The sequence below is a fragment of the Nilaparvata lugens genome, chromosome 5 (assembly GCF_014356525.2).
Source record: "Nilaparvata lugens isolate BPH chromosome 5, ASM1435652v1, whole genome shotgun sequence".
NCBI lineage: Eukaryota > Metazoa > Arthropoda > Insecta > Hemiptera > Delphacidae > Nilaparvata > Nilaparvata lugens.
In genome coordinates this window covers 29,095,366-29,122,962 of record NC_052508.1, presented here as the reverse complement: position 1 = coordinate 29,122,962, position 27,597 = coordinate 29,095,366, and the positions used below count along the sequence as shown (strand labels likewise).

At 32.8% G+C, this 27,597-nt stretch overlaps 1 protein-coding gene across 2 annotated transcripts; it reads left to right on the top strand.

The window, feature by feature from the left end:
- Positions 1-27,597, top strand: LOC111045652 (luciferin sulfotransferase). 2 transcript variants are annotated; one of them, XM_039428098.1, is made up of 8 exons: positions 1-475; positions 11,936-12,128; positions 15,209-15,305; positions 17,851-18,034; positions 18,870-18,990; positions 20,440-20,534; positions 23,439-23,636; positions 27,270-27,597. In XM_039428098.1, the coding sequence occupies exons 2-8, from the start codon at positions 11,936-11,938 to the stop codon at positions 27,300-27,302; spliced, it is 921 nt and encodes a 306-aa protein (XP_039284032.1). In that variant the 5' UTR covers positions 1-475; the 3' UTR covers positions 27,303-27,597. The 2 variants fall into 2 exon arrangements, with proteins under 2 accessions (XP_039284032.1, XP_022186789.1); XM_022331097.2 differs by lacking the exon at positions 27,270-27,597 and having other exon boundaries at positions 23,439-26,464.

Sequence of the window (27,597 nt, the reverse complement as noted above, 5' to 3'; positions counted from 1 at the left end):
CCTATTATACCACACATGGGATTGTTTATTCCATGAAAGTAGCAGCTAGTAGACTATTGGAGTTGACAATACATTATCATTTATGACGTGTACTGTTATTCTACATATGGATGAATTATTGCACTAGTCTGACAACGTGGATTCGTGCAGTGATGATCACTGACAGACTGTCAAACATTTTATCAGTTTTGGCAGCGATGAGGCGTGGTGGGAGCATTGATACCGTATACTTTTCGAGTAGCGAAGGACAACCAGTGTGTATAATAAGTTGTGTTCAGTAAGGCCACGAGCTGGCTGAGCGATCAGATCGCATCAACTACATTTAGTTTCAGTTTCACTTGAGCACGCACAAACAACGCACATGTGTATCGTCGTTTCGCTGAAAGGCCTTCCGCAAAATTAATCGCACTTGTCGGACGGGTGTCAACTCCTTACAGTACTTGCTCGAATAAGTGGTCTCGCCTCTTTGGTCAATGTGAGTAAACAAACCATCTTTTATATTCTACTTATAATATAGATACTTATAGTGATCAATTTCAGCTAATAAAACATAATCATCTTCATTTTCTACACCATCATTTTTTTCAATTCTCTATAAAAATATACAGGTATAGGCCTACTGTGTATGGGCTGAGCTAAACAAAATGTTATATCATTCATCACTGTATGTTGTTATAATATATTTGGTGTGATTGAATAAACGTTTTTTATCCACTATCTATCTTCACAGTTAGACTTATTTCTATAATTAACATTCAGTACCTACCTAGGCCTATTAGCGGTACGGTACATGTTTTATGACCAATATAATATCTCTCAGTACAGTACGGTAATATAATCCTAGAACTCTATATTTCACAAGAAAACACAACATAATAAATAAACTATCACTGATTAATCTTGTACAAGCGTATCATCATAGTATCTCAATAGAATGTATTATAAAATTAGTTGTATATTATGTATGGTACCGTATCCTTAATTTTTTCAAGACATCATCGGTTTAAATGAAGGGTACGGTAATCTCTTTACTAGTTATTCTATAAAAAAAACTATCAAGAAGCTATATAGAAATATAATATTATAACAATATATTTGTAATAAATTCGAATACAATACATCATTATTTTTTTGGATTAGAGGCTGTATGAAAAATCCAGTTTTCATGGGCTTCTAGCTTATATTCTCATGAAATTTCTCTTCCTATTCTGTTCATGGTCCTTCCATCACACGCTATTAGATTATTTTTATTATATCAAAATACTGATAAATCAACTAGGTTGTACTGTATCACGATATTATTATTACCTGATACCTTAAGATAATTGCACAAGTGCACTTACAGTATTTTTATGGCTTTTATCTTTTATCAAACATTAGGCTATTTTCATTTAGGCTGATTCATTCTATGATTCATCACTCAATTAATTGGAGCATCTAATCACTGTAATGTGTAATGCACTTGACGGAAATATATTATTATTAGAAATCATTCCACATACATATTATGTATAAGTGGATTCAATAACGTGTTTTCAAAATGATTAATTCAGCCCACATTGTAGATAAATAAGACTATTATTTATTTACTATGTCTATAAGAAATTATTCTACCTCATTCCTTCTACCATCACTTCCAAATTCCAATCATGTAAGACGAGAGGCATTACCAAATCATCATCAGTATCACTGGGGTTACCAAATAGGCGAATAGGCCTATAGATAAATTAAAACATTTTGTAAATGTTTAGTGGTCAGTGTGATATGAAAGCATTAAGTTCTATGAAACCATTCATAAATAATTATTAGTTGTCTATACAAATTTGAAGAATAATTTGTGGTGAACAAAACAATACATCATAGCCTATACGTACGGTACCAAAACTTATCAAATATATTATAGGTATATCTAGATTTATCGGAGGAGACTATACCTATAAATATTTATTCCTGATAGAAAATTCACATCCACTACTGACTCTTTCAAAAGATCAAATCCAATTTCTACCTCAATAATGACTCACTTAATCACCAAAGCGATAATAACGAATGTATGATTGTCTGATAGAGATTAAAATAGTAATATTTGTTTGCCTGCTATTTTAGAATATTAAAATTTCGATAGTTAGAAAGGAATGTTTTTCTTCTATACAGATTAACTTCTTGTCATGTTAATGGTTTTTTTTCAAATTAGATTGTAAACATAGAGATGAACCTGTCATCCTATTGCTCTTTCCACTGTTCGTGTTGACTATAATCCAAATAAGATTATATATTCTTATAATGTATATATTTGAGGCTGCCTACTCAATTCATTATTTGTAAAATAACAAACAGTTTCAATTTGTGTTTTTAATCTGTTATTTTATATTTAAAACTTTTCAAAAATGGTACTATGATGTTATTTTACAAATGATTTGAATGAATGTTTTTTAAATGATTATATATATATATTGTGATGAATTTTTCAAATAGATCTCATGAAAAGAGAGAAAAATTGTGATTACCTTTTAAAATGAAAGAATTTGCTAAAGGAATAGTTAGCGACCGAGCGATAAAGCTTACTTATCAATAACTGTATATTTGATAAGAGTACCGTTCTGTACTGAATATTTTTCTAGGAAAATTATTCAATAAAATTATAATTATTTTGCGAATAAAGCACAAATTATTTATGAATCGCTCACCGATTTTGAGGTTACACTTGTTTACTATCGATCAGATGTTTTTAAAACAGTTCGAACGCAGCTGACTGATTCAAAGCATTGTCAAATATCATACCGGTTCTCATGCAAGGTAAAATATCATTCCTAAAAATTATAAAACTATCAATAAAGGATCAAGAATTTCAAATAAAAAAATAAAATGTATGTATTATTGTTGAAATTATTTATTATTTAAGAAATTGTATTATGCGTCAGGTCTTATTGTAACTAAATAGGTCATAGCATGAAATTCTATTATTGATAAAATGGCAGAAATTAATTATAATAATCTCAAACCTAATAAAAATTGTACAAGAATATTAATTTATTAATAATTTAATTCAACTGAACCACATGGTAATTAAATCTCTTTGGTAGGTCTAAACCAATCACAGTGCATAGAAATAGCACCAAGACGGTGATCGTTTGAAAGCAACACATGTTAATCTATTATCAGACAACAACCCTGCCTTATCAGTTACACTAGCACGTGTACATTGTATGAGAGGAACTATGTCTAGAAGATTAAGCAGTTTTAAGAATTACATAAATTAAATTATTATTGTAATTAAAGGAATTGTATTCTACTACTTGCCACTGACGTCATGTTTACGTCACAAGCGTTCTACCAATGGCAAATTTTTATGCAAATTATTACATCGAGATTCCGAGAAGCAAGGTCTAGCCTAAAAGCTTAGAGAAAAGAGCAGCACTTCCCTTTTGAAATCCTTACCGTGTAGATCTCTTTTATAGTTACCAAAGACCTATTTGTAAAATTTCTTGTTCGATTTTTAAATGTTCTATTTGTGAGCCGATATTTTAGGCCAATCTATTTGTTATTTATAAATTTCTGTTTTCATCAATCGATAAATTTAAAAGCTTAAAGTAAATTATCCCTTAATTAATTCGGTGAAGGAGATATTTAAATTAAAATTCCCCACGTGCTGAAATTGAAGCCTGGATTGCCGCCGATCAAACGATTTTTGATCTAAAGAAGAAACCACGACTACCAAGGAATTTCACGTGAGTTATAAATCATAAGGGGCCCCAATCTACGCTTCGAAAATATTTCAGTGCAGAAAAACATAAATTTTTCTTCGTTAAATTATTGGCCACGCCGACAAGCGCTTTAGCAATTAAGAGTCTAGAATTTATTCATATTTAATTTCTAAGAATTTGTAGTTGATTAACTATCCTCCGCTGCCTGAACCACGACCCCGAGCAATTTAAAAAAATATTTTATAATTCATTCTTTCACTATTTTTTCAAAACCGTTCAATTTTATCAATTGTAAAATTCTGTTGAATCACGCATGGTATCATGCAAGCACAAGAACATTTTTAACTCCTTCTGTTAATGCTAAATTATTATCAACCTGTAAATCAAATCCTGAATCTGCACTGTATGATTACATATTTTATTGTAATATATTTCAGTTTTGTTAATTCGCTTTCTGAGTTCGATTATTTCTTAAGCCTGTCAATTATTGTTTCTGATACGTTCTATATCATCAAGAACCGATCGAATACGATCATCGAAATAATTGAATTAAGCTGGATATTGGAACAGGTCTAAGTGGATGTAGCGAGTGGGGTCAGATCAAGATATTTATTCTTTGTCCTTACCTGCTCATATATCAGCTTTTATCTGTTACCTACCTCGACTTAGGAGCGAACACATCAATTGCACAGCAGTGGCAGCCATAGATCATATAAATTCCTACAATAGAGCTTAAACCCGACAAGACTCTGATCTCGAAATATATTCTGAACGATATTTGGTTCAAATACCGTATTTTAATCCTTCAGAACTTATTAGAGACGCAGTCCCGTAAATTATCTGCATCGGGATTTTTGCTCGACCTGTATGATTTTGTATGCTCATTCTTCACAGGTAATAATTTTAAGGTATCCGTATTCAGTGTTTAGCGATCGCTACACTACTTATAAAAAATTTCATCATTATACAATTTGTCATTAGAGGAATCAAGGGTGAGCGAGCGTTTAGGCCTCCCGCGATTCCGACAATTGTATTGAGTCTTGTAGTGAGTCAATCAGTCTGGTGTTCACTCAGCGTCCACGCACGCAATTACAAATTCATAGCCGCTACACCATTGACTTAGTACAAGATTCACCCTACATGTGTTGTCCTATCCTTGGAGGTGAGAGTGACTCCCCCAGGAAGAGCTCCACATGATTTGGCGCCCAACAGTGATAGGCATTGAAGAGGTGGATAATCGACTACGAGGATTATTTAGTTGCTCAGTATACTATAGTGCTGACAACGGGAAAATTTTTTGAAAAATTTATGGTTGTGAATTTCTTCGAATTTAGTATTAACTGTTCACTGTTATATAAAATAACAAGAAGTACCATACCCAATTTTTGAACGGAAAAGAAATTTATCGATTGATGAATTTTTAGAGAAAAAATCGAACTCAGAATTTTATTATTGTGTTATTCGAAAATTGGTCGTACTATAAGTCATAGGTATAAGAGATATCATAAGAAAGGTGATATTATTTTAAGAATATTAGGTCTATATTGAAACAATTTATAAATATTTACAGAAAAAAGGATTGAAGTTATTCACATTTTTAAAAGTTTTTAAAACATAAAAAGGGAAGTAAAATTAAATCACGGATATATTGCGGAATAATTCAAGCAGAGTATCACTGCTTTTATATAAAATTTTGCGAAGAACACTAGCCTATATATTGAATTGCGGCAAGAAATTATAAAAGTAAAATATTTATAATAATAGTAATAATAAATTATAAGAGGCGTACCTGTATTACCGCATAAGTGTTCACTGTGTATCCTGTGTGTTCGTGTCATTTTTATGTTAACGATATTGCTAACTTGACTCATTTTATCACTGAACACATTGCTAAACCACTTTTTCTGTATTTCACTCACTACGAAGCTATAACAATTTCTATTGGATTTCTTATTAATTATTTTGTATATCACATCAACACTTTCACGTTTTTTATTCACCGCACACGTTCGTCGCGTTATTCTCTCACAAACCATGGCAGGAAACGACCAGGTCAATCCAAGTCTGTCGGACACCGAGGACATCTCACCCGATTGTTCGCCGCCATCCGCATCCATCACCGCAGCCGCCGATTTCCATCCCAATGTACTGGATGATTTATCGTCGACACAGGTGGAGGAGAGCTGCATCCTAGTGGAAGATCCGTCGGCAGCCCAAGAGCCGGAGGATGAAACATCGGGAGAGCATACGGACGACGACGCCCCGAGACAGGAACTCCCATTTCTCGTACCGTTGCTCGGATAAAAAACCAGAAGGTAACCGTTCGCCATACACCCGCTCCCGCAATGGATATGGACACCCTCCTGAAAGCAATAACCAAGATGAGCGACCAAACAAAGGAAGCAATAAACAACTTAAATGAAAAAAGCGACCAAACAAGGGAAGCAATAAAAAACTTAAATGAAAAAAGCGACCAAACAAAGGAAGAGTTAAAAATGGAAGTTCAAGAAGCAAAGAAGGTAAGCGAACAGGGTTTGGAGAAGTTGAGCCAGCGGATGGATGTAGCATTCCGTGACACAGATAAAACCATCAAAAAATTAGCTGAGTGTCTGGATAAATCAATTTTAGAAACAAATAACCGATTGGATAGGATATCTGAAGATATGCATATGGGAAAAATCAGCGTCGAAGTCAGCATTAAGAAACATATACATGTGGAGAAGGATACAATAAAGGTGGTTAAAGTCAAACAAGCAAGCGAACATAACACATGTATGGAAAACCAACCCACCGAGAATGTCGAGACTGGAGTCGCGCCGCACCCCGCAGAATGCCAAGAAGAGCCGGACGACATCGCCCGCCAAGCCGAGGACGTCATCCATGGCATAGAGGGACATCCCGTACCACCGCGCGCCGGACACCGGGAGTCCAAGGACGTTGCCCACCACGTTGAAGAGCAGCCCGGACCGCCGACCACACGTATCTCCCATCCACCAAGGACAGCACCTGCAACACATCAAATCAGTATCCATCAAAAACAATCAGAAAACAACATTAGAACAATTAAAATCCGCATAAAGTCAAGACCACACACAAGCAGCAAAACAATTCAAGAAAGAAGAAGAATATCTAGAAGAACCTACAACCACCGCCATCATGTAAGGCTAAAATTGAATATCAAATTTCTCCCCACCATGCAGAAAAGAAAAATAATGCCAAGAAGAACCTATCTACACCGCCGTCATATAAGGCTGAAATCCCACATCAAACTTCCTACCAGCATGCAAGGAAAAAGGAGGACCATATCAAGAAGAACCTACAACCACCGCAGTCATGTCCGGTTGAAATCAAACAAACTGTACACCGGCATGCAAAAAAGAAAAGGATTATTTGAAAAAACCCACAGACACCACCGGCATGTAAGGTTTAAAAATATCAAACTACATGTCACCGGTCAACAAGGAAGGTCAATATTAGCTGAAGAGATCCACCTACTTCGCCGGCACATCCGTTTTAAGCAAAGTTTAGTAAAACGGATAGTTGCAAATTGGAACAGAAACTTGAAACAAATACCGAAATCAAATTTAGATGGGGGCTTGAGGAAATAATAATTTTTTAATCAACTAGAAACTACATTTGTGGAATACACCAGTTATCAAACACTTCATGGTCACAGCCTACCTACCAAATCATATCTTTGCATACCAGCATCTTTCTACTACAGCCTAATAATCAACATAACCTAAAACTTCGCCGCATCTCAGATAATGAGGAAAATATTATTAATTCACTTCAAATGAAGAAATCGAAATCAACTTCAATAACAGAAGAAATTAAAACTACGAGACAACTTCAAGAATTTACCAACCTAATCAAGCCATCTGCCTCATGTTACAGTCATCACAGAAACAGTCGCCTAGTTATATCCGCCCAACTGGAAAACAAAAACAAAAATTGTATTATCAACAGAAAATAATTATAAATTAGAAATAACATGAAATTAGCAGTGAATAGGAGGAAAGAAAATAAACAAAGTTTATTTGAAAAAATGTGTAAACCTAACCTTGAAATACAGAATCAATAGAAAAATCTATTTAGAACCAACGCCTGTTCGATAATTTTCTTCGTCCCACCAACCAATGTGTACGAAATCCTAGAGTCAATATTAATAGAATCAAAGCAATATCGTTAGTTAATTATTGTAACCCATTATTTAATGTGAAATTATAAGCAAAAACGCAACCAAAAATATATATTTATGTTAATTTGCACGAAATGCGCATGTTCTGTGTTATATGAATGTATCTCTAAAAAACTCCAAAGAAAATGAAATTCTTACCTTTTAAATGTGAAATTTATTACTGTTGCATCAAAAGATCATGAATTGTAATTCAAATTGATAAATGTAAGACTTAATATTTGTAACCAACATTGATAAAAATCAAGAAAGCCATTTCAAGTGTAATCCTGTTTGTACGCAACGTACTAAGCGCAAATAAGGAATTGCTCGAGTCAAACGGTAGACGATTGTCAAGTCACCGAGGTGAAATCACACTCTCACCCAATTTATGTAAAAGCCAAACCAAAGAGTCGAAACTTGTAATAACCATGAAAAAATGATGAAAGTCTATATTTGTTGCAAATACTGTTCAAATCTTAAGAAGTAATATGTGAAATCTTGTATAGTTGTTATAGTTATGGGTCTGCTCATAAGCCACCCGTGAATGGAAGTTGTGGAGTTGTTTTAATGAAGGATCCAAAGAGACCTCATTAATTATTGTATTTCGATTGTATCCAATGAAAGGAACAATCAATTATTTATTTTTCGTAGCCAAAAGTGCACGATATATTGTTTTTAGTGTTAAGTGTTGAGTTTTCGTAGAAGTAAGGAGATGAAATAGTGTATTCATCACAATATCGGATTTTTCAAATAGTCATTGTTTCGACTCGTCTCCCAATTACCTATTTAAAATATCCTGGGGGCTTTTGTGTGATGAATTTTTCAATAGATCTCATGAAAAGAGAGAAAAATTGTGATTACCTTTTAAAATGAAAGAATTTGCTAAAGGAATAGTTAGCGACCGAGCGATAAAGCTTACTTATCAATAACTGTATATTGATAAGAGTACCGTTCTGTACTGAATATTTTTCTAGGAAAATTATTCAATAAAATTATAATTATTTTGCGAATAAAGCACAAATTATTTATGAATCGCTCACCGATTTTGAGGTTACACTTGTTTACTATCGATCAGATGTTTTTAAAACAGTTCGAACGCAGCTGACTGATTCAAAGCATTGTCAAATATCATACCGGTTCTCATGCAAGGTAAAATATCATTCCTAAAAATTATAAAACTATCAATAAAGGATCAAGAATTTCAAATAAAAAAATAAAATGTATGTATTATTGTTGAAATTATTTATTATTTAAGAAATTGTATTATGCGTCAGGTCTTATTGTAACTAAATAGGTCATAGCATGAAATTCTATTATTGATAAAATGGCAGAAATTAATTATAATAATCTCAAACCTAATAAAAATTGTACAAGAATATTAATTTATTAATAATTTAATTCAACTGAACCACATGGTAATTAAATCTCTTTGGTAGGTCTAAACCAATCACAGTGCATAGAAATAGCACCAAGACGGTGATCGTTTGAAAGCAACACATGTTAATCTATTATCAGACAACAACCCTGCCTTATCAGTTACACTAGCACGTGTACATTGTATGAGAGGAACTATGTCTAGAAGATTAAGCAGTTTTAAGAATTACATAAATTAAATTATTATTGTAATTAAAGGAATTGTATTCTACTACTTGCCACTGACGTCATGTTTACGTCACAAGCGTTCTACCAATGGCAAATTTTTATGCAAATTATTACATCGAGATTCGAGAAGCAAGGTCTAGCCTAAAAGCTTAGAGAAAAGAGCAGCACTTCCCTTTTGAAATCCTTACCGTGTAGATCTCTTTTATAGTTACCAAAGACCTATTTGTAAAATTTCTTGTTCGATTTTAAATGTTCTATTTGTGAGCCGATATTTTAGGCCAATCTATTTGTTATTTATAAATTTCTGTTTTCATCAATCGATAAATTTAAAAGCTTAAAGTAAATTATCCCTTAATTAATTCGGTGAAGGAGATATTTAAATTAAAATTCCCCACGTGCTGAAATTGAAGCCTGGATTGCCGCCGATCAAACGATTTTTGATCTAAAGAAGAAACCACGACTACCAAGGAATTTCACGTGAGTTATAAGTCATAAGGGGCCCCAATCTACGCTTCGAAAATATTTCAGTGCAGAAAAACATAAATTTTTCTTCGTTAAATTATTGGCCACGCCGACAAGCGCTTTAGCATTAAGAGTCTAGAATTTATTCATATTAAATTTATAAGAATTTGTAGTTGATTAACTATCCTCCGCTGCCTGAACCACGACCCCGAGCAATTTAAAAAAATATTTTATAATTCATTTTTTCACTATTTTTTCAAAACTGTTCAATTTTATCAATTGTAAAATTCTGTTGAATCACGCATGGTATCATGCAAGCACAAGAACATTTTTAACTCCTTCTGTTAATGCTAAATTATTATCAACCTGTAAATCAAATTCTGAATCTGCACTGTATGATTACATATTTTATTGTAATATATTTCAGTTTTGTTAATTCGCTTTCTGAGTTCGATTATTTCTTAAGCCTGTCAATTATTGTTTCTGATACGTTCTATATCATCAAGAACCGATCGAATACGATCATCGAAATAATTGAATTAAGCTGGATATTGGAACAGGTCTAAGTGGATGTAGCGAGTGGGGTCAGATCGAGATATTTATTCTTTGTCCTTACCTGCTCATATATCAGCTTTTATCTGTTACCTACCTCGACTTAGGAGCGAACACATCAATTGCACAGCAGTGGCAGCCATAGATCATATAAATTCCTACAATAGAGCTTAAACCCGACAAGACTCTGATCTCGAAATATATTCTGAACGATATTTGGTTCAAATACCGTATTTTAATCCTTCAGAACTTATTAGAGACGCAGTCCCGTAAATTATCTACATCGGGATTTTTGCTCGACCTGTATGATTTTGTATGCTCATTCTTCACAGGTAATAATTTTAAGGTATCCGTATTCAGTGTTTAGCGATCGCTACACTACTTATAAAAAATTTTCATCATTATACAATTTGTCATTAGAGGAATCAAGGGTGAGCGAGCGTTTAGGCCTCCCGCGATTCCGACAATTGTATTGAGTCTTGTAGTGAGTCAATCAGTCTGGTGTTCACTCAGCGTCCACGCACGCAATTACAAATTCATAGCCGCTACACCATTGACTTAGTACAAGATTCACCCTACATGTGTTGTCCTATCCTTGGAGGTGAGAGTGACTCCCCCAGGAAGAGCTCCACAATATATATATATATATATATATTATATATATATATATTATATATATATATATATATACTATCGTACTGATTCAGGATATTCTAAAAATAAACTGTTAGCAATGAGTTTGCATTATTGTTCTCATTAAATCTTAGAAGTGACGAATATAGCCGCTGATAAATTCAATTTCTTAACAAGAGTATTTTGCTTATCAGTGAACCCAACAATCTTCATTCATCCTATCATAAACGAGTTTTTAAAAACACTGCTTGCTGCCCGCCATTAAACAATTTCACTGATGCGCTTACTTATTTCACAAGTAAGCTCGATAGAGACACTCGAACATGATCAAATCAGGTATGCTTTACAACGAGTGCACTAAAACATATTATTTCTATGGCTATAGTTACTATCATTAATTCCAGTGCAAACTTGTAAATCGCACCCGGTCTGACCATGTTCAAATAATGTCCTCTTTCAAATACATCAATCAATAGAATGACGTATTAATAAGTTTTGTAGAATGCTTTTCTACTTTTCTTTTAAAGCAGTAGGCTACACGTAGCAGAACTCCATGAAAAACCAAACTCATTTAAATTGAGCTGATTGCTATAGGCCTAAACCTTCAGGAGAATCAGGGCTCATATTACGTTCAGCCTTTATATCTTAAGATCTTTGATTTGAAAATACTTCAGCCTATATTGAAAATATGCTTCTTCTTGTTCCTGAACAACAATAGTTTTGAACAAATTGTATAAGGGACTTGAGACTTGCAAGAATTTTCAAAGTTATCCTGTTGATAACTAAGTTTTCTATGTCGCAGATGCCTGAATATGAAATAGTGGATGGTGAAGATGGTCAGCTGTTGAAGGAGAAATTCACAACATGCTTCAGAACGGGTTACGTGAGAATAAAGGGCTGTGTGCTACCGGAACACTATCTCAAGTTCACCGATCAAATTCGAGACATGAAAGTACGCGACGAAGATATTTGGGTTTGCAGTTTTCCCAAAACAGGTAGGCTAAATAAATAAGCACAAATTTAGTTGACCTTATACTCATATCTCATAGAATAAAGCAATCGTGTACGGTAAGTTTTATCTGCCTTACTTTGTTGTACAGGCTGATCAAATACAAAAGTTCCACATTCAATCTTTAAACAGATAACAATGGATAGGCTACTAGATTCTCAAATAATAAATTATAATCAGCCATAAACAGTTGAAATTATAATTACCTATATTTGTCCAGTCAATTTTTTGCTTAGTCTCCTGAGTGAACCATAAGAGTGGAAAATTAGCCTCTCCAGCCCTAAATTATTCTCTCATTATCATTGTCATAAATCAATTCCTATTTCACTGTATAGCCTACGATGAATAAGGATAAAAAATCCAGGCCTATAATCTATAATAGAATCGATTTCCAACTGGAATTTTAGATTTCTTGAAATCTATTATTGAACAAATTGAACAGTAATTTGTATTAATTCAAATAAAAATGAGTAATACTCGAAAAGTATAACAATGATTTAAGAAATTCACCATTTCACCAATTTGATGGTTTTATTGCATTATTTATTCTACCTGCAGTATTTATTCATTTCCCAACTCTGTTTAATTATTATAATGATACTCAAATCTGATCTTATCGAGATTGTTCGTGTTGAATCATTAAAGATCACCGATTATTTATTCACACTACTATTCAATTTTACTCTCACATCGTTGGCCTGGTTCCTATTAATTCACAAGCCTAAGCTATCCTTGATTGTCTCTCACCAATGATGGATATTGGGATGATGAAACAATTGCTGTAGGTAGCTCGAGTTGGAGAGTGAAAGTTTTAGATTGAACAACAATAAGAATTTTTTTCACTATGCAAGTATTAGACGCCAGCTGAAACTTCCAAGCTGATCAAAAATAAATTAATCAATACTAAGCATAAGACAAATGCATACTCTATGTCCAGAACAACCTACGGTATCTACCGACACCGCAATCTCCGCAATTTTTTCTCAAAATTTCACATGTTTGTCAGCTAGATAAAACATAGTCTATAGCTACAATAAAGAATTTTCACTTTCTTGGAAAGGGCTACCGTACTCTTTTGATTTCATAAAAATTTAAATTCATCAAAGTGGGCGTACTTTAATTTTTATTTTTTTATTTTTCAACTTTAAAGTCTTTTTCAGGTCACTTCCAAGTAAAACATGTGGTGAAAAAATATATTAGAAAAAGATTTTTAATTTTTATGTAACTAAAATCTAGAAATACCAAATTCCAGCTACAACTGTTGATAATCAGTCTGAAAGTACTCTTCATTCTCAATCTTTCAAATACGGTACCGCAGCTTTTCGATTCTCAAGCATTTCATAAATATAAGAGCTGACCGCCACGACACAATAAAAGGTTGCAAGAGAATGAATTTTAAATTAGTAGGGAACTTAATTTGAGAAAATATATATTTCATCACCCATTCCCATATTATGTTTTTTGTTATGAAATTCCCCGTATGAATCTGAAAATGTGATTTTTTTATTTTGAATTGCGATAATGATTTGCAAGAGTAGCCTCTAAAATTCGTTTCTCCTGGAGCGTTGAGTGTGTGGTAACGGTTTTAAAAGGGGAATCGACACCGGTCGTCAATTTATTTCTAAAACTGTAACAAATTTCTCCTTGTAAACTGTCTCTTCAATTATATTAGGCTTGTTAAACCAGTTTAAGCCAAAGGCATTAGCTTGTGAACTAATACTCTTCATCCGCATGTATATAGCCTACCGTACTAGATTCTCAAAATATGTTTGAAATTAAAAATTATCAAATCGGTTTTCAATATTTACAATGGTTCTTGTCCTGAATTCAACAAAATTGTGAACTTACAATAATAAATTATGAGTAGAGTTCAACTTTCTGCTTCGATACCAGAAGAAATCAAGGGGAATTGTAATCTCATCATATATTTATGTCCAATCCGTCTTTCACAGGCAAACTGCTGAGTGGCCTACGGTAGGTAGCCCACAAGTCAAGTAGCGTTCCAAATACCTTTAAAATTGCATTTCTATTCTATGTTTTATGAAAAAATCCTTCATTAATTTTATCTGAAATCGAATTTGTTAAATTTCGATGTTTCCAGAACACTGGAAGAATACACAAAAGAATAGAATTAGAGGATTTCAGTATAATGTGTAACCCTCTCAATTGTTTATTTGGAAGAATGACTGTGCTTCTAGATTAGAAACAATCCCAATTTTTATTAAAACTGAGCGCAAATTGAACCCAAGTAATTATATGACTCGAAAGCGATAATGTTTTATTTAACTTATCACAGAGAGTAGTTTCATGTGTAAAGTATGCTTTATATTCAAAATAATAATTTTAATTAGGTACTCGGAGAGTACTAAATATCTCTATATTTTTGCTATGCAATTGAATGCCTTTCCATGGTAAGATAGCTATTACTGAGGGATCAAACTGAAAATAGCACTTAATGAGAAAATAAAATAGATTTTTTGCATTTTTCCCAATAAAACTCCTCCAAGGCTACTGTTATATTTTTTGTTGAATAACCAATTGCAAGTCTTTTGAAATAATTTTAATTATTCGTTGAGTTTTTATCAGGTGGCCTATAAGAGAACTGCTGTTTTGATAGAAATACATCGAAGGACACGATTGTTGTTCGTTTAATATTTTATTATCACAGATCCAACAGTTTGAATGAGTTTTCTTGAGCAGGTAATAATTCGCCGTGTGGCCTATTCATCTAATACAAATTATGCATATCCTACCAGTTTGTATTTTACTCGAAAAATATGTTAAAAATTTGATTGAAAGGTTTCAATAAAATAGTGTAATTAGATTCTTATTTCATGATGAAAAGATAGTCTGCCCCAGAAATATAGATTTTCTGGATAATCAACGACACTATAAGATTGATATATCGTATCATTCTTCAAGTTGTAATGTGAGATGAATTTCTATTCATCATAATTTATTTGTGATATAATAGGCTCATTTTGCATGTTTTTTCAATAGATTATAATCATATATTTTTTTGTTGAATGAATCCATGTATTTCAACATGAAACATTAACATTTTAGGTACAACATGGACACAAGAGATGGTTTGGTGTATAGCTAATGATTTGGACTTTGAAGGAGCAAAAGTAAACCTGCCTCAAAGATTTCCTTTCCTTGAGTAGGTATCCTGAAGGTTTGAAGGCAAATTATTTCGCCTGTTTAATATTCAGTGTTCCTAACTCATCTTAGAAATATTTTTTTAAATTTCAAAAATCATAATTTATTAATCTTCAATTATTTAAAAAAGTGGAATATACACGGTAGGCCTAAATATATTGTGTACCAGTAGCCTAGAATTTCAATGAATGTAGACTTTACTCACATGATAAGGATAATTAAATCAGGATATATAATATTTTACCGTATACATTACTATTCTTCAGGCTTTAAATGTATAATCTTATAACTCGATACGATATATATACAGAGAAATAAAAATATCACACATATTTCTGATCTGCTGGAGGACCTGCTCTACGATATTGAGACACTTAACAAGGAGCACAAGAATTCCTTAACCATGCAGGAATAGGCCTAATAATTTAAAATTTAACCACTTTTCAATTTATTAATTAAACAAATTTTTGTTATATGAGGAAAGCCATTGATCAATTTCAAAAATGCATTTTAATGACCCGTTTCGTTTCAAGGTCTTCAAGTTACGGTATTTTACAAGTGGTAGCCTATTATATTAAAAAAGTGCTACTGATCATTTTGTATTCAATAATCTTTTCTCAATCTCCTTAAATTTGTTCTTGGCTTGTTATTTCACATTGACTTTATAATTTTAACGTTTCAGTGTAATTCAGGATTTTCTAGAGAGGTTTTGCTGGTACTCCCAAAAAGTCTATTATATTATTTTCGATTCAATGTTAATTTCTTGATTTGATTAGCAGTTGTCTATTCCAAATTTTCTGAGAGGAAAATTCTTTCAGCAATTGAATCTATATTTTCATGATTTGAATGTATAAAAAGGGTCATTTGATTACTAACTTTACGCATCTTTTGTTCAGCAAAAGCTGTTCACTTTCGAATGTAAAAGTATAACAATAGAGAAAGATATCACAAGTAGATATCCCATGGTATAGGTCGTTTATGTTACAAATTTGAAGCCGATTTTTTGTGAACTCAAGCCTACTACTGTCGACTACTGTCTATTTTACTGTTTTGGCCGGGTGAGAGTGTAAGAATAGCACAGTATGAGAGATTACCAGCGTCACATTGCTTCACGATAAATTACTAAGGCTACGACTATGGCTTGAGTTAACATTGAAATTTGGAACATAAACACTCTATACCATGAGATATCTTCTTATGCTATATTTTCTCTATATGGTATAATATCATGATTTTCGACTTGATCTATCAAAAAGCAAGTGAATGAAATTATATAATATATAGAGGTAGTCTGAAAATCTAAATGCTGTACAGATTCAGCCTGTGTAGGCGACTGTGTATCATAATACAGTATGGCAGGGATTTGATTAGTATTAGATTAATTACTTTGGAATAATATTATACTTGAGTTAGTTCCCTATAATTATTCAATTCGATGAATAGATAGAACTGGCCAATTGAATTTTTCAATAACAAAACAATTCAAATAGAAATTCATTGCTGAAAAAATGTTAGAAACTCTTATTCCTATGAGGGTTGATTCAAGCTTACACCTACCCTAAATGGTTTTTAGGAAATTTATAATAAACAATTTGTCCCATAAACGTAAAATAGCTTCTTTAGGTTTTCAATTGCCTTATCAACTTTATTTGATTAGTAGCCCCTATTGATAATACACTTGTAAAATAATTTGATAGAATTTAGAATACCTCTATGTATTATAGAATATGATAGTCATGCAGATATGCTTCGGTTTTCTTCATAGATAGCCTACCTAGGCTATAATATGTCAACAAATATTGGTATTGGATTATAGCACAGAATGAGGAAGACAATAAAAACAAAAGTACAGGTCAAGGCTACACTGGTGTGAGGTTAATGGTATGCCCACGCTATCTGAATTACGATGACCTTGAAGCATAATAAATTAATTACCCGCTAGTCACATGTTCTATCAAACTGCTTTATACGAGGACACGAAGTCTCTCCATGTAAAGGAGAAGGTAGTTATAATTTTTTTGACAAATCCAGCATGGTGAAAAACTTAATTTTTAGTGATACGATTTTCGATGTAGACCTATCAATTATATTGCAGGTACCTAACAATTTTACTTTTGAGGAAAATAAACTGAAGTTTATACTACCATGCTTCTTCGACCAAAGTTTGAAAAAATTACTTATCCATTAGGCCTATCATGAATCAAATTTTTACATTAAAAGCAATTATTATTTTATTGAATGTAATTAGCCTAAAATAATGACATAGAAAAAAATATATATATCCTATCAATAATTATGACTGCGAGAAGATCTTCTCTCTTTCCAATAATATAAAAGAATTCGAGGCACTCATATTATCTTCTAACATTCCGCATGATATAATATTTATTATAATAATTTCTTCTGTGCTATTATACTTAGAATTTTTTCAATAGATTAGTGATCGTACAGTATGAAATAATACTAGGTAACGTATGGAAAATTCAAGTAGCCTGATTATGTCGTGTTTCTCGCAACTTTTTTGTAAAGGTTCCGTTTATTTGCAGTCATACACCATTGTTCGACTACGGAGATTTGTTCGATAGGATACCAGAAATGCGTAATCTACCGGAGTATGTGACCGACTCAGTTGGTCACATTGATAGGCTGCCGTCAGTGCGTCACATCAAGACCCATCTGCCATTCCAACTGCTGCCCCAGCAATTGCAGGAACGGACCACAAAAGCTAAGGTGGGCTTTCACAGTGAAATCTCAGCCATTTCTAGTAGAATTGAAATTGCCGACCTGAGACGGTAGGTCTATTCATAGCTCACTGTTCTCCACTCAAGCACAGATCTCATATATGTGGAGAACGTAAATTTTATTATCGTAACTTTTGTAATTGTAGAGACATAATCTATAATTGGATTCTTTCATTGCTATGCTATTTTATCATGAGGAATCAAATTATTGTATTTTGAATTGTGCTATAATTTCTCAATTTTTGTGTCTTTTTTTTATTTAGTTTGAAATTTCTTTTCAAACAACTTCAACTACCGTATCTTTCTCTGTAAAAAGTGTTTTCCTATTTTCTATTATAATTGTACCGCAATGACTGCAGCTAATCATTATAATTTATTTATTGTGATACTTTCACCGCTGTATTATTAAAAATGTATACCTACTGAGAAGAATTTCAAACTGGCAGCCTCTATATACAATTACAGTCAGTATAATTCTGAAATGTTTATTTCATTAATTGTTGTATTTTTCAAAGGCAGAAAAAAATTACATTTCTATTTCAGATGATTCTTCCTAGATTTTACTATTCACCATTAAATTATTATTATTTTTGAATCAATCAATTTTCATTATTTTACCTGATTTATCAAACTATTTTTTCTCTGAATATAGGCCTTTCACTTCAATATTTCAGTTCTCATACTTAATCTTTCTCTTTAATTCTTCGGAATTTTCTTCAATTGTAAACTAGTATTTCAAAGTATTTGAAATATTAATTCACATTGATGCACGGTCCATAAAATGCATTAATTGAAAAAACCTCAACGTGCTCTTATGTTTGCAGATCGTCTACGTTGCACGAAATCCTAAAGACACTTGTCTGTCATACTTTCATCATTGTGTCCTCATGGAAGGCTACACTGGAAAATTCGAGGAATTCGCTGAATTGTTCTTGAATAATTCATGTGAGTAGCCTACCACTTCCAGTGAACATATAAGGACAGAACACTAGGCCCTATCTTGCTTTCCAATTGAGTTGTCCTAATGCATTATTTATTATTACAATTATGTTCCATTCAATTTTTGGAGAATCAATAACGCTTGTGAGAGAATATTGTTTATTTCAGCTCTTTAAATTTTGTAGCATGGGTTTTCCAACGATATAATAGATATTAAAAATGTTAACACATTTCAAACTTTTAATCCGCAATAAATGATAATTTTAGATAAATTGAAATAGAAAATTATCGTGTAAAATATTGTCTACTTATTTTTCAATAGGCTACATTTAGTTTAGTCTCGGTCAAGACGAAAGCGTGACCAATTATTCTATTTAATTAAAATAAGTGATGGAATAGGACAGAGTTATTAATGAATGAATGCTCCTATTTTAAACAATAATTATATAAATATAAGTCAATGTCTGTGGACTAAATGTCGAACCAAAAACTCTGTTCAAAAATTGGAGCATGATCGAGATTCGCCCAAGTGAACGTTTTCTGTACGTTCTTAAAAATCATGATGTGGATGGTATGTTGGCATCGTTTTTGTTTTTTCAATAAATATGATTGTTTCAAATAGGAACATTTCATTCATAATCACACAACTTCTAGAAAAGTGCCACAGCCTGAAGCTCCAATACATTTTAAATCATCGTTTATATCATAATTATAATATACTAATGCATTATATATTATCCTATGTAATGGATTATAACAGATGTCAATATATTAATAGTATTTTATCAACCTGTACTACAATACAAAAAATATATAAAAAGCCGTTTATAAAATAGACCTGAAGCGATAATTCTTGCATATGATTAGGAAAATAAGTTTTTACTTTTTATAATATATTGTAATGTTACAGCTTTTAATATATTGTGATAATAGCTTTTCTTTAGGAGATAGGTGAAAACTATCAAACCTTTTGAAAAAATTTGGTAGCACGGCAATATATTATATAATTATGGTGAATTTCATTCAAATGACATGGAGAACTAATATTTGACCGATGGATCTATTTAAATTAAACTCTTACTCTTAATAGCCTGAGAATTCAACAATTTCAACAAAAATCGTAGTCCATCACTAAGAAACACAAAAGTTTCGCTTTCATATAAAATGCGCAGTCATTAGAGAAGCGTTTATTGGTAGCACAACTCAAGTGAGCTATGGAAAATAGGGGTTATGAAGAGTCAATTCGAGTTCATCAATGGTCTGAATGTAAAATTTTGAAAATGAACACAATCTGACATCAGGCTAATCACTCTAGTAAAGTTTTTGTAGATTCACACATGAGTACCTACTTGATGAAAATAATCCTTGCATTATGTAGAAAGAACCTTTTTTCCAGTCACTTGTTATTGAATATTCTATTATTTTACACATGAATGTTCATATTTTTGTTACCAGTATGCTTTGCTCCATATGCCAGCAACATTCTGGGTTTCTGGGAGAGACGGAATGATCCAAATATTCTGTTTATACGATTTGAAGATCTGAAAAAGGTAGGTTCTATTCTCTTCCCATTAATCAATTGAACTTTCCAATAAATCAGAATTATACTATACATTTATAGAATAACTCAAATGCACATCCATTTTTATATTGGAAAAATATTTCTGCATGAGAAACCTGAACATATTACCCTGGAGGATAACTCATCGTAAGTAAAGTTCATCTAACTCAGCAGAAAATAATATAGCCCACTTTCTGCGGGAAGTACCTACAATAATGTTTTTTCGATAATTTTTTGTTGGTGTACTCTTTCCTAACAATGCTTTTCAAATTTGTAATTGAATCAGTATCATCATCACTATCACTCTATTATCGCGCAATTCAGTACCGGTATGAAGGCTTTTGCACTCTATACGCAAATCAGGAGTGTGAATAATTATTAAACGAAATTGCAAATTGAATGCTGTCAGCAATCACCCCAAACCACTTCTCCATATTTTGACAACTGGGTGAACAGCTGAAAGAAAATTTGATTGGAGCTACTGCTATATAATATCCAAAAATTATTTGCCAGCCCGGGAATCGAATCCGGTACCTCCAGTTTTTATCCCATGTTTATTTCCATCTGAGTACAGAGTGTCCTGAAGAAAGAGTGAATCACGTCGCTCTACAAGCCAAAACAGAATTTTATTCAATCATTTGTACCTTTGATGAATTTTAGGCTACTTTGAAAGAATGCAAATGAATGTCATCCATTTTTACTTTCCTTGCCCTATTACCATAGATAAGGAGAGTATTGCTTTCCAATAAAAATTAAGGTACCCCAATTTTTAAATTTCTATATACGTTTCAAGGTCACCTGAGTCCAAAAAAGTGGTTTTTGGGTATTGGTCTGTATGTATGTATGTATGTGTGTGTGTGTGTGTGTGTGTGTGTGTGTGTGTGGTGTGTGTGTGTGTGTGTTGTGTGTGTGTGTGTGTGTGTGTGTGTGTGTGTGGTGTGTGTGTGTGTGTGTGTGGTGTGTGTGTGTGTGTGTGTGTGTTGTGTGTGTGTGTGTATGAGTGTATGTGCGTCTGTGTACACGATATCTTATCTCCCAATTAACGGAATGACTTGAAATTTGGAACTTAAGGTCCTTACAATATAAGGATCCGACACGAACAATTTCGATCAAATCCAATTCAATATGGCGGCTAAAATGGAGAATATGTTGTCAAAAACAGGGTTTTTCGCGATTTTCTCGAAATTTTGATCAAATTTATACCGAAAATAGTCATTGATAAGCTCTATCAACTGCCATAAGTCTCATATCTGTAAAAATTTCAGGAGCACTGCACCATCTATATGCAAAGTTTGGTTTTAGATTCCCAATTATCAGGCTTCAGATACAATTTAATGTTCATCTCTACAATTTATTAATGTTCAGTAACATTTCCACCTAAAATTGAAAATAAGCTAGAAATTCGAGAAAATAAGATTATTCAATTGCAAACTGTTGGCAACTTTTGATTCTATCAAATCATTTTACTATGAAGAGATAGCAGACTTCGTGTGTCTGCAGCGCTATTGTCCTGTCACCAGCTGGCTCAGATCTTAGAAAAGTAGACTTGAGATGCGCGGGAACACTAGCGTCAGTTGATAAATTTTCATAACGGCAAGGAAAGTTGTGTGAGTGCACCACACCAGATTTTTTTTTAAATTTGTAATTTTGCTTCTTATCATCACAGATGAATCAACATTCCCAGCTTGCAACAATTGGACTTCAATATAATGTGGAAATTGTCTAATGATTTGAACGAAACCAAAGAAAATGTTGTATCTCCTGCAGTATGAAAATATTCTACTAGGCATTTCGAAAAGCCTCATGCTCATATCCATTGTTGAAAGGATAAACTTGATTATTCAAGAGGTGAATCGATTATAATGAATAAAATAATTGGTGAAAAAGAATATTTTTGACTTTATAGTGTGAAATGCACACTAAAAACATAGATGATATTGATTTTAATCTTGCATTCTGAATAATTATAAATATATTAATTTCATAAAATATGCTAGTTTGTTTGCTAATATAAATTCACCCTATATAAACCTCTTCAAATTAAATATACATCAATATTCCAGGATTGGAAAAGCTATATTCATCTCACAAATTGTCATTATGTTCACCCCTTGAAAAAATCAAGTTTCTCAACATTTTTTGTGAAATATCTTCATAACCAGTGGAGATACAAACTTCTATTACCTCTAATACCGTAATACTACTTTTAAATCGAGAACTCCGCAGTAAAGTAAATTGATGAATTTCACATTCTCAAAAATGTTGAACCATTGACAAGGTGTAATATGATCATTTTTATTGAAAAAAAAACTGAATGTTAAAAAAAATTCGAGAAAATATAATTTATTCTTGTGTGGGTTTTAGGGGTAGCCGTCTAGTTGTCACCCCGACTACTTGACACCTGGTCATTTTGGCCATAGGCCAAAATACTTACCTACTTGTACCCTCGAAAAATATGCCATTGCTGTCAAGTTGTCACCCCGACTACTTGACACCTACTGGACCAAAGGTGCCAACTAGTCATGACCGTAAACGACAACTTGACACCTCGCACGCTCACGTCTACTTGTCCCCTAAAAACCGGTTTTAAAAGGGGACAAGTAGTCGGGGTGGCACCTAGTCGCGTACCCTCTTTTAGAATACCATGCTATACCTGTTACTGCATTTCACGTTCTGAGATAAATTTTGTACCGGTTTCTGAAATAGTTCAGACCTATTTCATAAAATTCCTTTCAATGTATTTTGTGTATGAATTTGAATAATAGACTCATTGAAAAAAACGTATTCGTTTGCTTTATTTTACTCAAATATAGTTTCATTCTACTGTTAAATATGAAATTTCAGGTGGCTCATTTTTTCTTGTGTATCTTTATCAATGGCTCGATTTTTTCAGGATCTACCATCAGTTATCAGAAAAACTGCTAAATTCTTGAACAAAGATTTGTCTGATGAACAAGTGAGCAGATTGAGCGAGCATCTGAGCTTCGAGAGCATGAAGAATAATAGAGCCGTCAATTATGAAGAAGTAGTGGAGATCAACAAGAAGTTCAAGCTGATAGAAGCCGATGGCTGCTTCATGAGGAGTGGCAAGGTTGGTGAATGGAAGGCCAAAATGTCACCACAACTGATTGATCGGTTCGATAAGTGGACCGAAAAATACTTTGCCAATTCGGGGCTGACTTTTTGACTCTGGTCTGCCAAAAATCTACGAAAACCCTCTAGCATGTAATATATATTGGGTTTGGAAAATCCTAAAATGATTGTAACATGAATATTAAAAGCTGTATTATCTTTAATAAGGTCAACTATGAAATTTATGGTTATGTTATGAAATTCTATAGCTATAGTTGAATAAAAATACGGTAATGTAAATCAATGTATTCTCAAAGACAATGTGAAATAATACATAGCGATGAATATTAGGCGAATTCGAAAAAAAATCTTTCCCATGAGAATGCTCATAGCTACCATATTGCATTTTCTTTGGTGCGATCTCCAATGGTAATAGCGATTCTCATAGCAAATAACCATCCAATTGGAAAAATTCAGCCCATCGAATTACATTTGAAAGTAGCTCTTCTATTTTTAGTCGGATCTATAATTATAATTATAATTGATTAATTTTAAACATTATAATGAATTATTTATATTCATTCTGATCTATAATTAAATGTATGCCTATCAAATTGTTTCTACTTCTGGCTCCCACTAACAAAAATCCATTCCATCAAAATTGAACATAATATATCATCCTAACCAATGCTCAAATATTTCAAGTTTCACTTCAATCCAACTGATTCGATCATTTGAGAGAAGGACTCTGGGGTGAACCTGATAGAGATATATTCCCAATAAATTGAATTTTAAATTTTTAATAATTTTGAAATTATTATTGTAGAAGATTCAATGAGAAGCAAGAGATTAGAATAGTTGGTTATACAGTAAATACGAGGTTTCTGTCCAAATACATAATTTTACCCCTTATTCGTTTGCAGAAATCAGAACAAATACACAATAAAAAGGTGGCAATGTATTAGAGGCTATATAATTTTATTTTGAATGTTTCTTCTCATATTCTAAAACTGTAATTAATTCTATATTTTATTTCAACTTTAAAAATTAATGAAAGAGAAGATATAATATACTCTCCTTTATATGTTATGATCTTGCTTAAAAGTATTATATTGTACAACTTAACTGCTCATGAAAATTCTGTTTGAAATGCTAATCAAAAAATGAACATGATCACATTGAATCGAGACTAATATTCATTGATTTCGACTATAATTAATATTGTTTTATATGATGAAAATATACATTTTACTGTGATATTAAATTGTTGCTGAATATGAAGAGTATAGGGCGGGGGTTTGATTTCCTTTTTTCATTTTTCCAATAAATGATTGAATTTTCACATTTAAAACAGTAGCTACCGGTAACTCTACTTTTTGCCAATTCCGAATGCGTTTCGATAAGACAAAAAATCATCTTCAGCGTACAATAAGTAACTTGTAAGTTGTGGCTAATGCTGACTGAAGCCCTTAAGCATGTGGCGACAAAGAAGATCTAATGTTTGTTAATGTGTATCTGAATAAGTGGGCCAAATATGTGTGCGAAATTATGAAAATGCAAACTTTTATGGAAAATATTTTCATGAAAAGGTTGTGCACCACCAGAGAAAACTCCTATAATTAATTAACTGCTATTATTTAATTAATTTACTCTGTGGCACCACGTATTTGAAAAGCTTTTACTATAGTGAGGTCTACTATAATGGCAGTGGAGAAAGATAGGAGAACAACGTTTGCCGATTCTGTACCTTGTCACTGATGCCTTCTATAGAGGACAGCTGATACTGATATTTGTGATTTAATATCAACTGTTCATTCTAGTTTTAAAAAAATAATCATTATTTGTCAAGAAAATATATTTTTCAATGATTCAATGACAATTATTCATACCATAACTGAGGAGAAATATTTTGTTGAAGAAGTATTTCTTTATTGTTAAAACACAGCGTTGCGGATCTAGAAATGGATAGTGCTATCTGCTTTATGGAATGATAAACGAGGATGTGGTTACACCAATATTAATCGAATACTGCCATTATAACATTTAGAATAAGAATGTAGGCCGCCTACACTTATTCTAGATGAATAAGTGTGATTTCAATGCAAGTTCTAATTTGAAAAATCAGTATACATCTATTATAAATGTCACTAGAGAGACATTTCAATATTTGAGTACTATCAATTTAAAAAAATGGAATCATTTTTTATAATCAAGGAACATATTTACGAACAATTGAAATATATACAATACGTAGGATAAAACTCCTCACCTAGAAACTAGTCTGTGTGTGAAGAGGGTCGTCTACAATAAAATGCAAACCTTTTTGAAAATGAAAAACGTTTTCATTATTCCCAATATTTGAGACATGAGTGCCTAGATTTGATACTGTATCTTGGAAGGGATAAATTGGTTGAGTTTCAGCTCAGGAATTGAGAGAACCATACAAGGTGGTCTTATCTTGCTAAGTTTATATCTGTGCGTCAATTTCGACCTAATAAAAATGTGTGAAAGAAAGTAATATAATTGAGAAAAGATAGGTAACATTCCATCAAGCATTGTTCGTTCGCCTCTGCCCATATTTAATCATCTTATATTTGTAAATTATTATGATATTTTTCGCTGATACCCAAAGTAAATGTCATTATAAGTGATCATAAGAGTGAAGTGCGGTATTGTAGAGGAATAGGAAAACCCTTAAGTGTTGCAGCTAAAATAACCAATTGAACCACCGAGAAGTGGAGAGTTCAGTAAGATTTATGGATTGATCACTACTCGAAATTATTTTTGAGTCACAGAATTACACTCAGAAATTTCTTCTCGAATCATGTTAAAAGACTCTCGATTTATCAAAAAAATATATTTTTCATGGCAATCAACTTTAATTTCAATCAAGAGTGAAGGTGAGAGGCTATTCCAGCCTCCAAGTATATATTTAGTAATTATTCATTCTGATAAAAATTTATTTGTTATACTCCTTATTTGATTCATTGTATGATAGGGCTCGAGTAATGACAATTTTGATTGAACTTGGCTGAGTAGAGCTTTTAATGCTAATAGATAATGATTTGATAATCAACTAATAATATACCGTATTATAGTTTTCCACTTTACTTAATTTCTGGATATTTGTTCTGTCTCTAGTTCGATGGATTGATAATCTCTTAATTTCATCATTTTCATGTTCGAATTAAAAACAAATTAATGAATTTAAAACTGAATGATTTGTATTGAGAAGGGATACAAGCTTCAAGTAACAGATAAACATGGAAACCGAATTTTGGTTTTCAAGTGGATTAGACGATCGATTGATTGTTTGTGGTGTACAACCGATGTATGGGAAGTGCGCTTCATCAATTTTAAACCAGCCACTTCATCATCTCGATTTGAAATATGCATGTCCAGTTATCGGGGGAGATCGATCATATTGGAGAAATAAATTGAGCCAGCCTGTCAAAACCCGTCCTGGACCTGAAAATTGGATATTGCAGGCTATTATAGCATATTGAGTTGTTTGATTAGTCTACCACTCTTCAATTGCCAAGTACATGCAGCGGGACTGAAAATGATGTTTTTGGTTTTAAGTGTCAAATCAAGCGATGTCAACTGCAGTACATCCACTACAGGAGAGGTGATGCGTGACTTTTTTATACAGGTGAAGCATGTTGAGAGTAGCAGCTCAAATTAGCAGCCGGGCTGACAATCGTCGGTTTGTAACGAAGCGGTTGCCATGGCGACATGGAATGACGTCATACTTCGATTCTGTCAAGCGAATGGAGCCGCAGCCACGCGCTTTCCTGCTCGGCGTGACGTCGACGTGACAAACGTGTGTGGTTAACGTCACTTCAAAGCGTGCCGGACACGACACATTTATCTATCATTTTCCTCAGTCATCATTAGGCCTAACTCTCCACATATATGTCCACTTTGTTGTAGGATTTCAATTGATATGTTCAACAAAATATAATATTCCAAATATCTCA

Excerpts from the sequence above, each read along its gene's own strand:
- LOC111045652 (XM_022331097.2), top strand. The coding sequence starts at position 11,936 with ATGCCTGAATATGAAATAGTGGATGGTGAAGATGGTCAGCTGTTGAAG. Across the intron at positions 18,035-18,869 it reads AACGGACCACAAAAGCTAAG|ATCGTCTACGTTGCACGAAA; the intron begins GTGGGCTTTCAC and ends TTATGTTTGCAG. Across the intron at positions 18,991-20,439 it reads ATTGTTCTTGAATAATTCAT|TATGCTTTGCTCCATATGCC; the intron begins GTGAGTAGCCTA and ends TTTTGTTACCAG.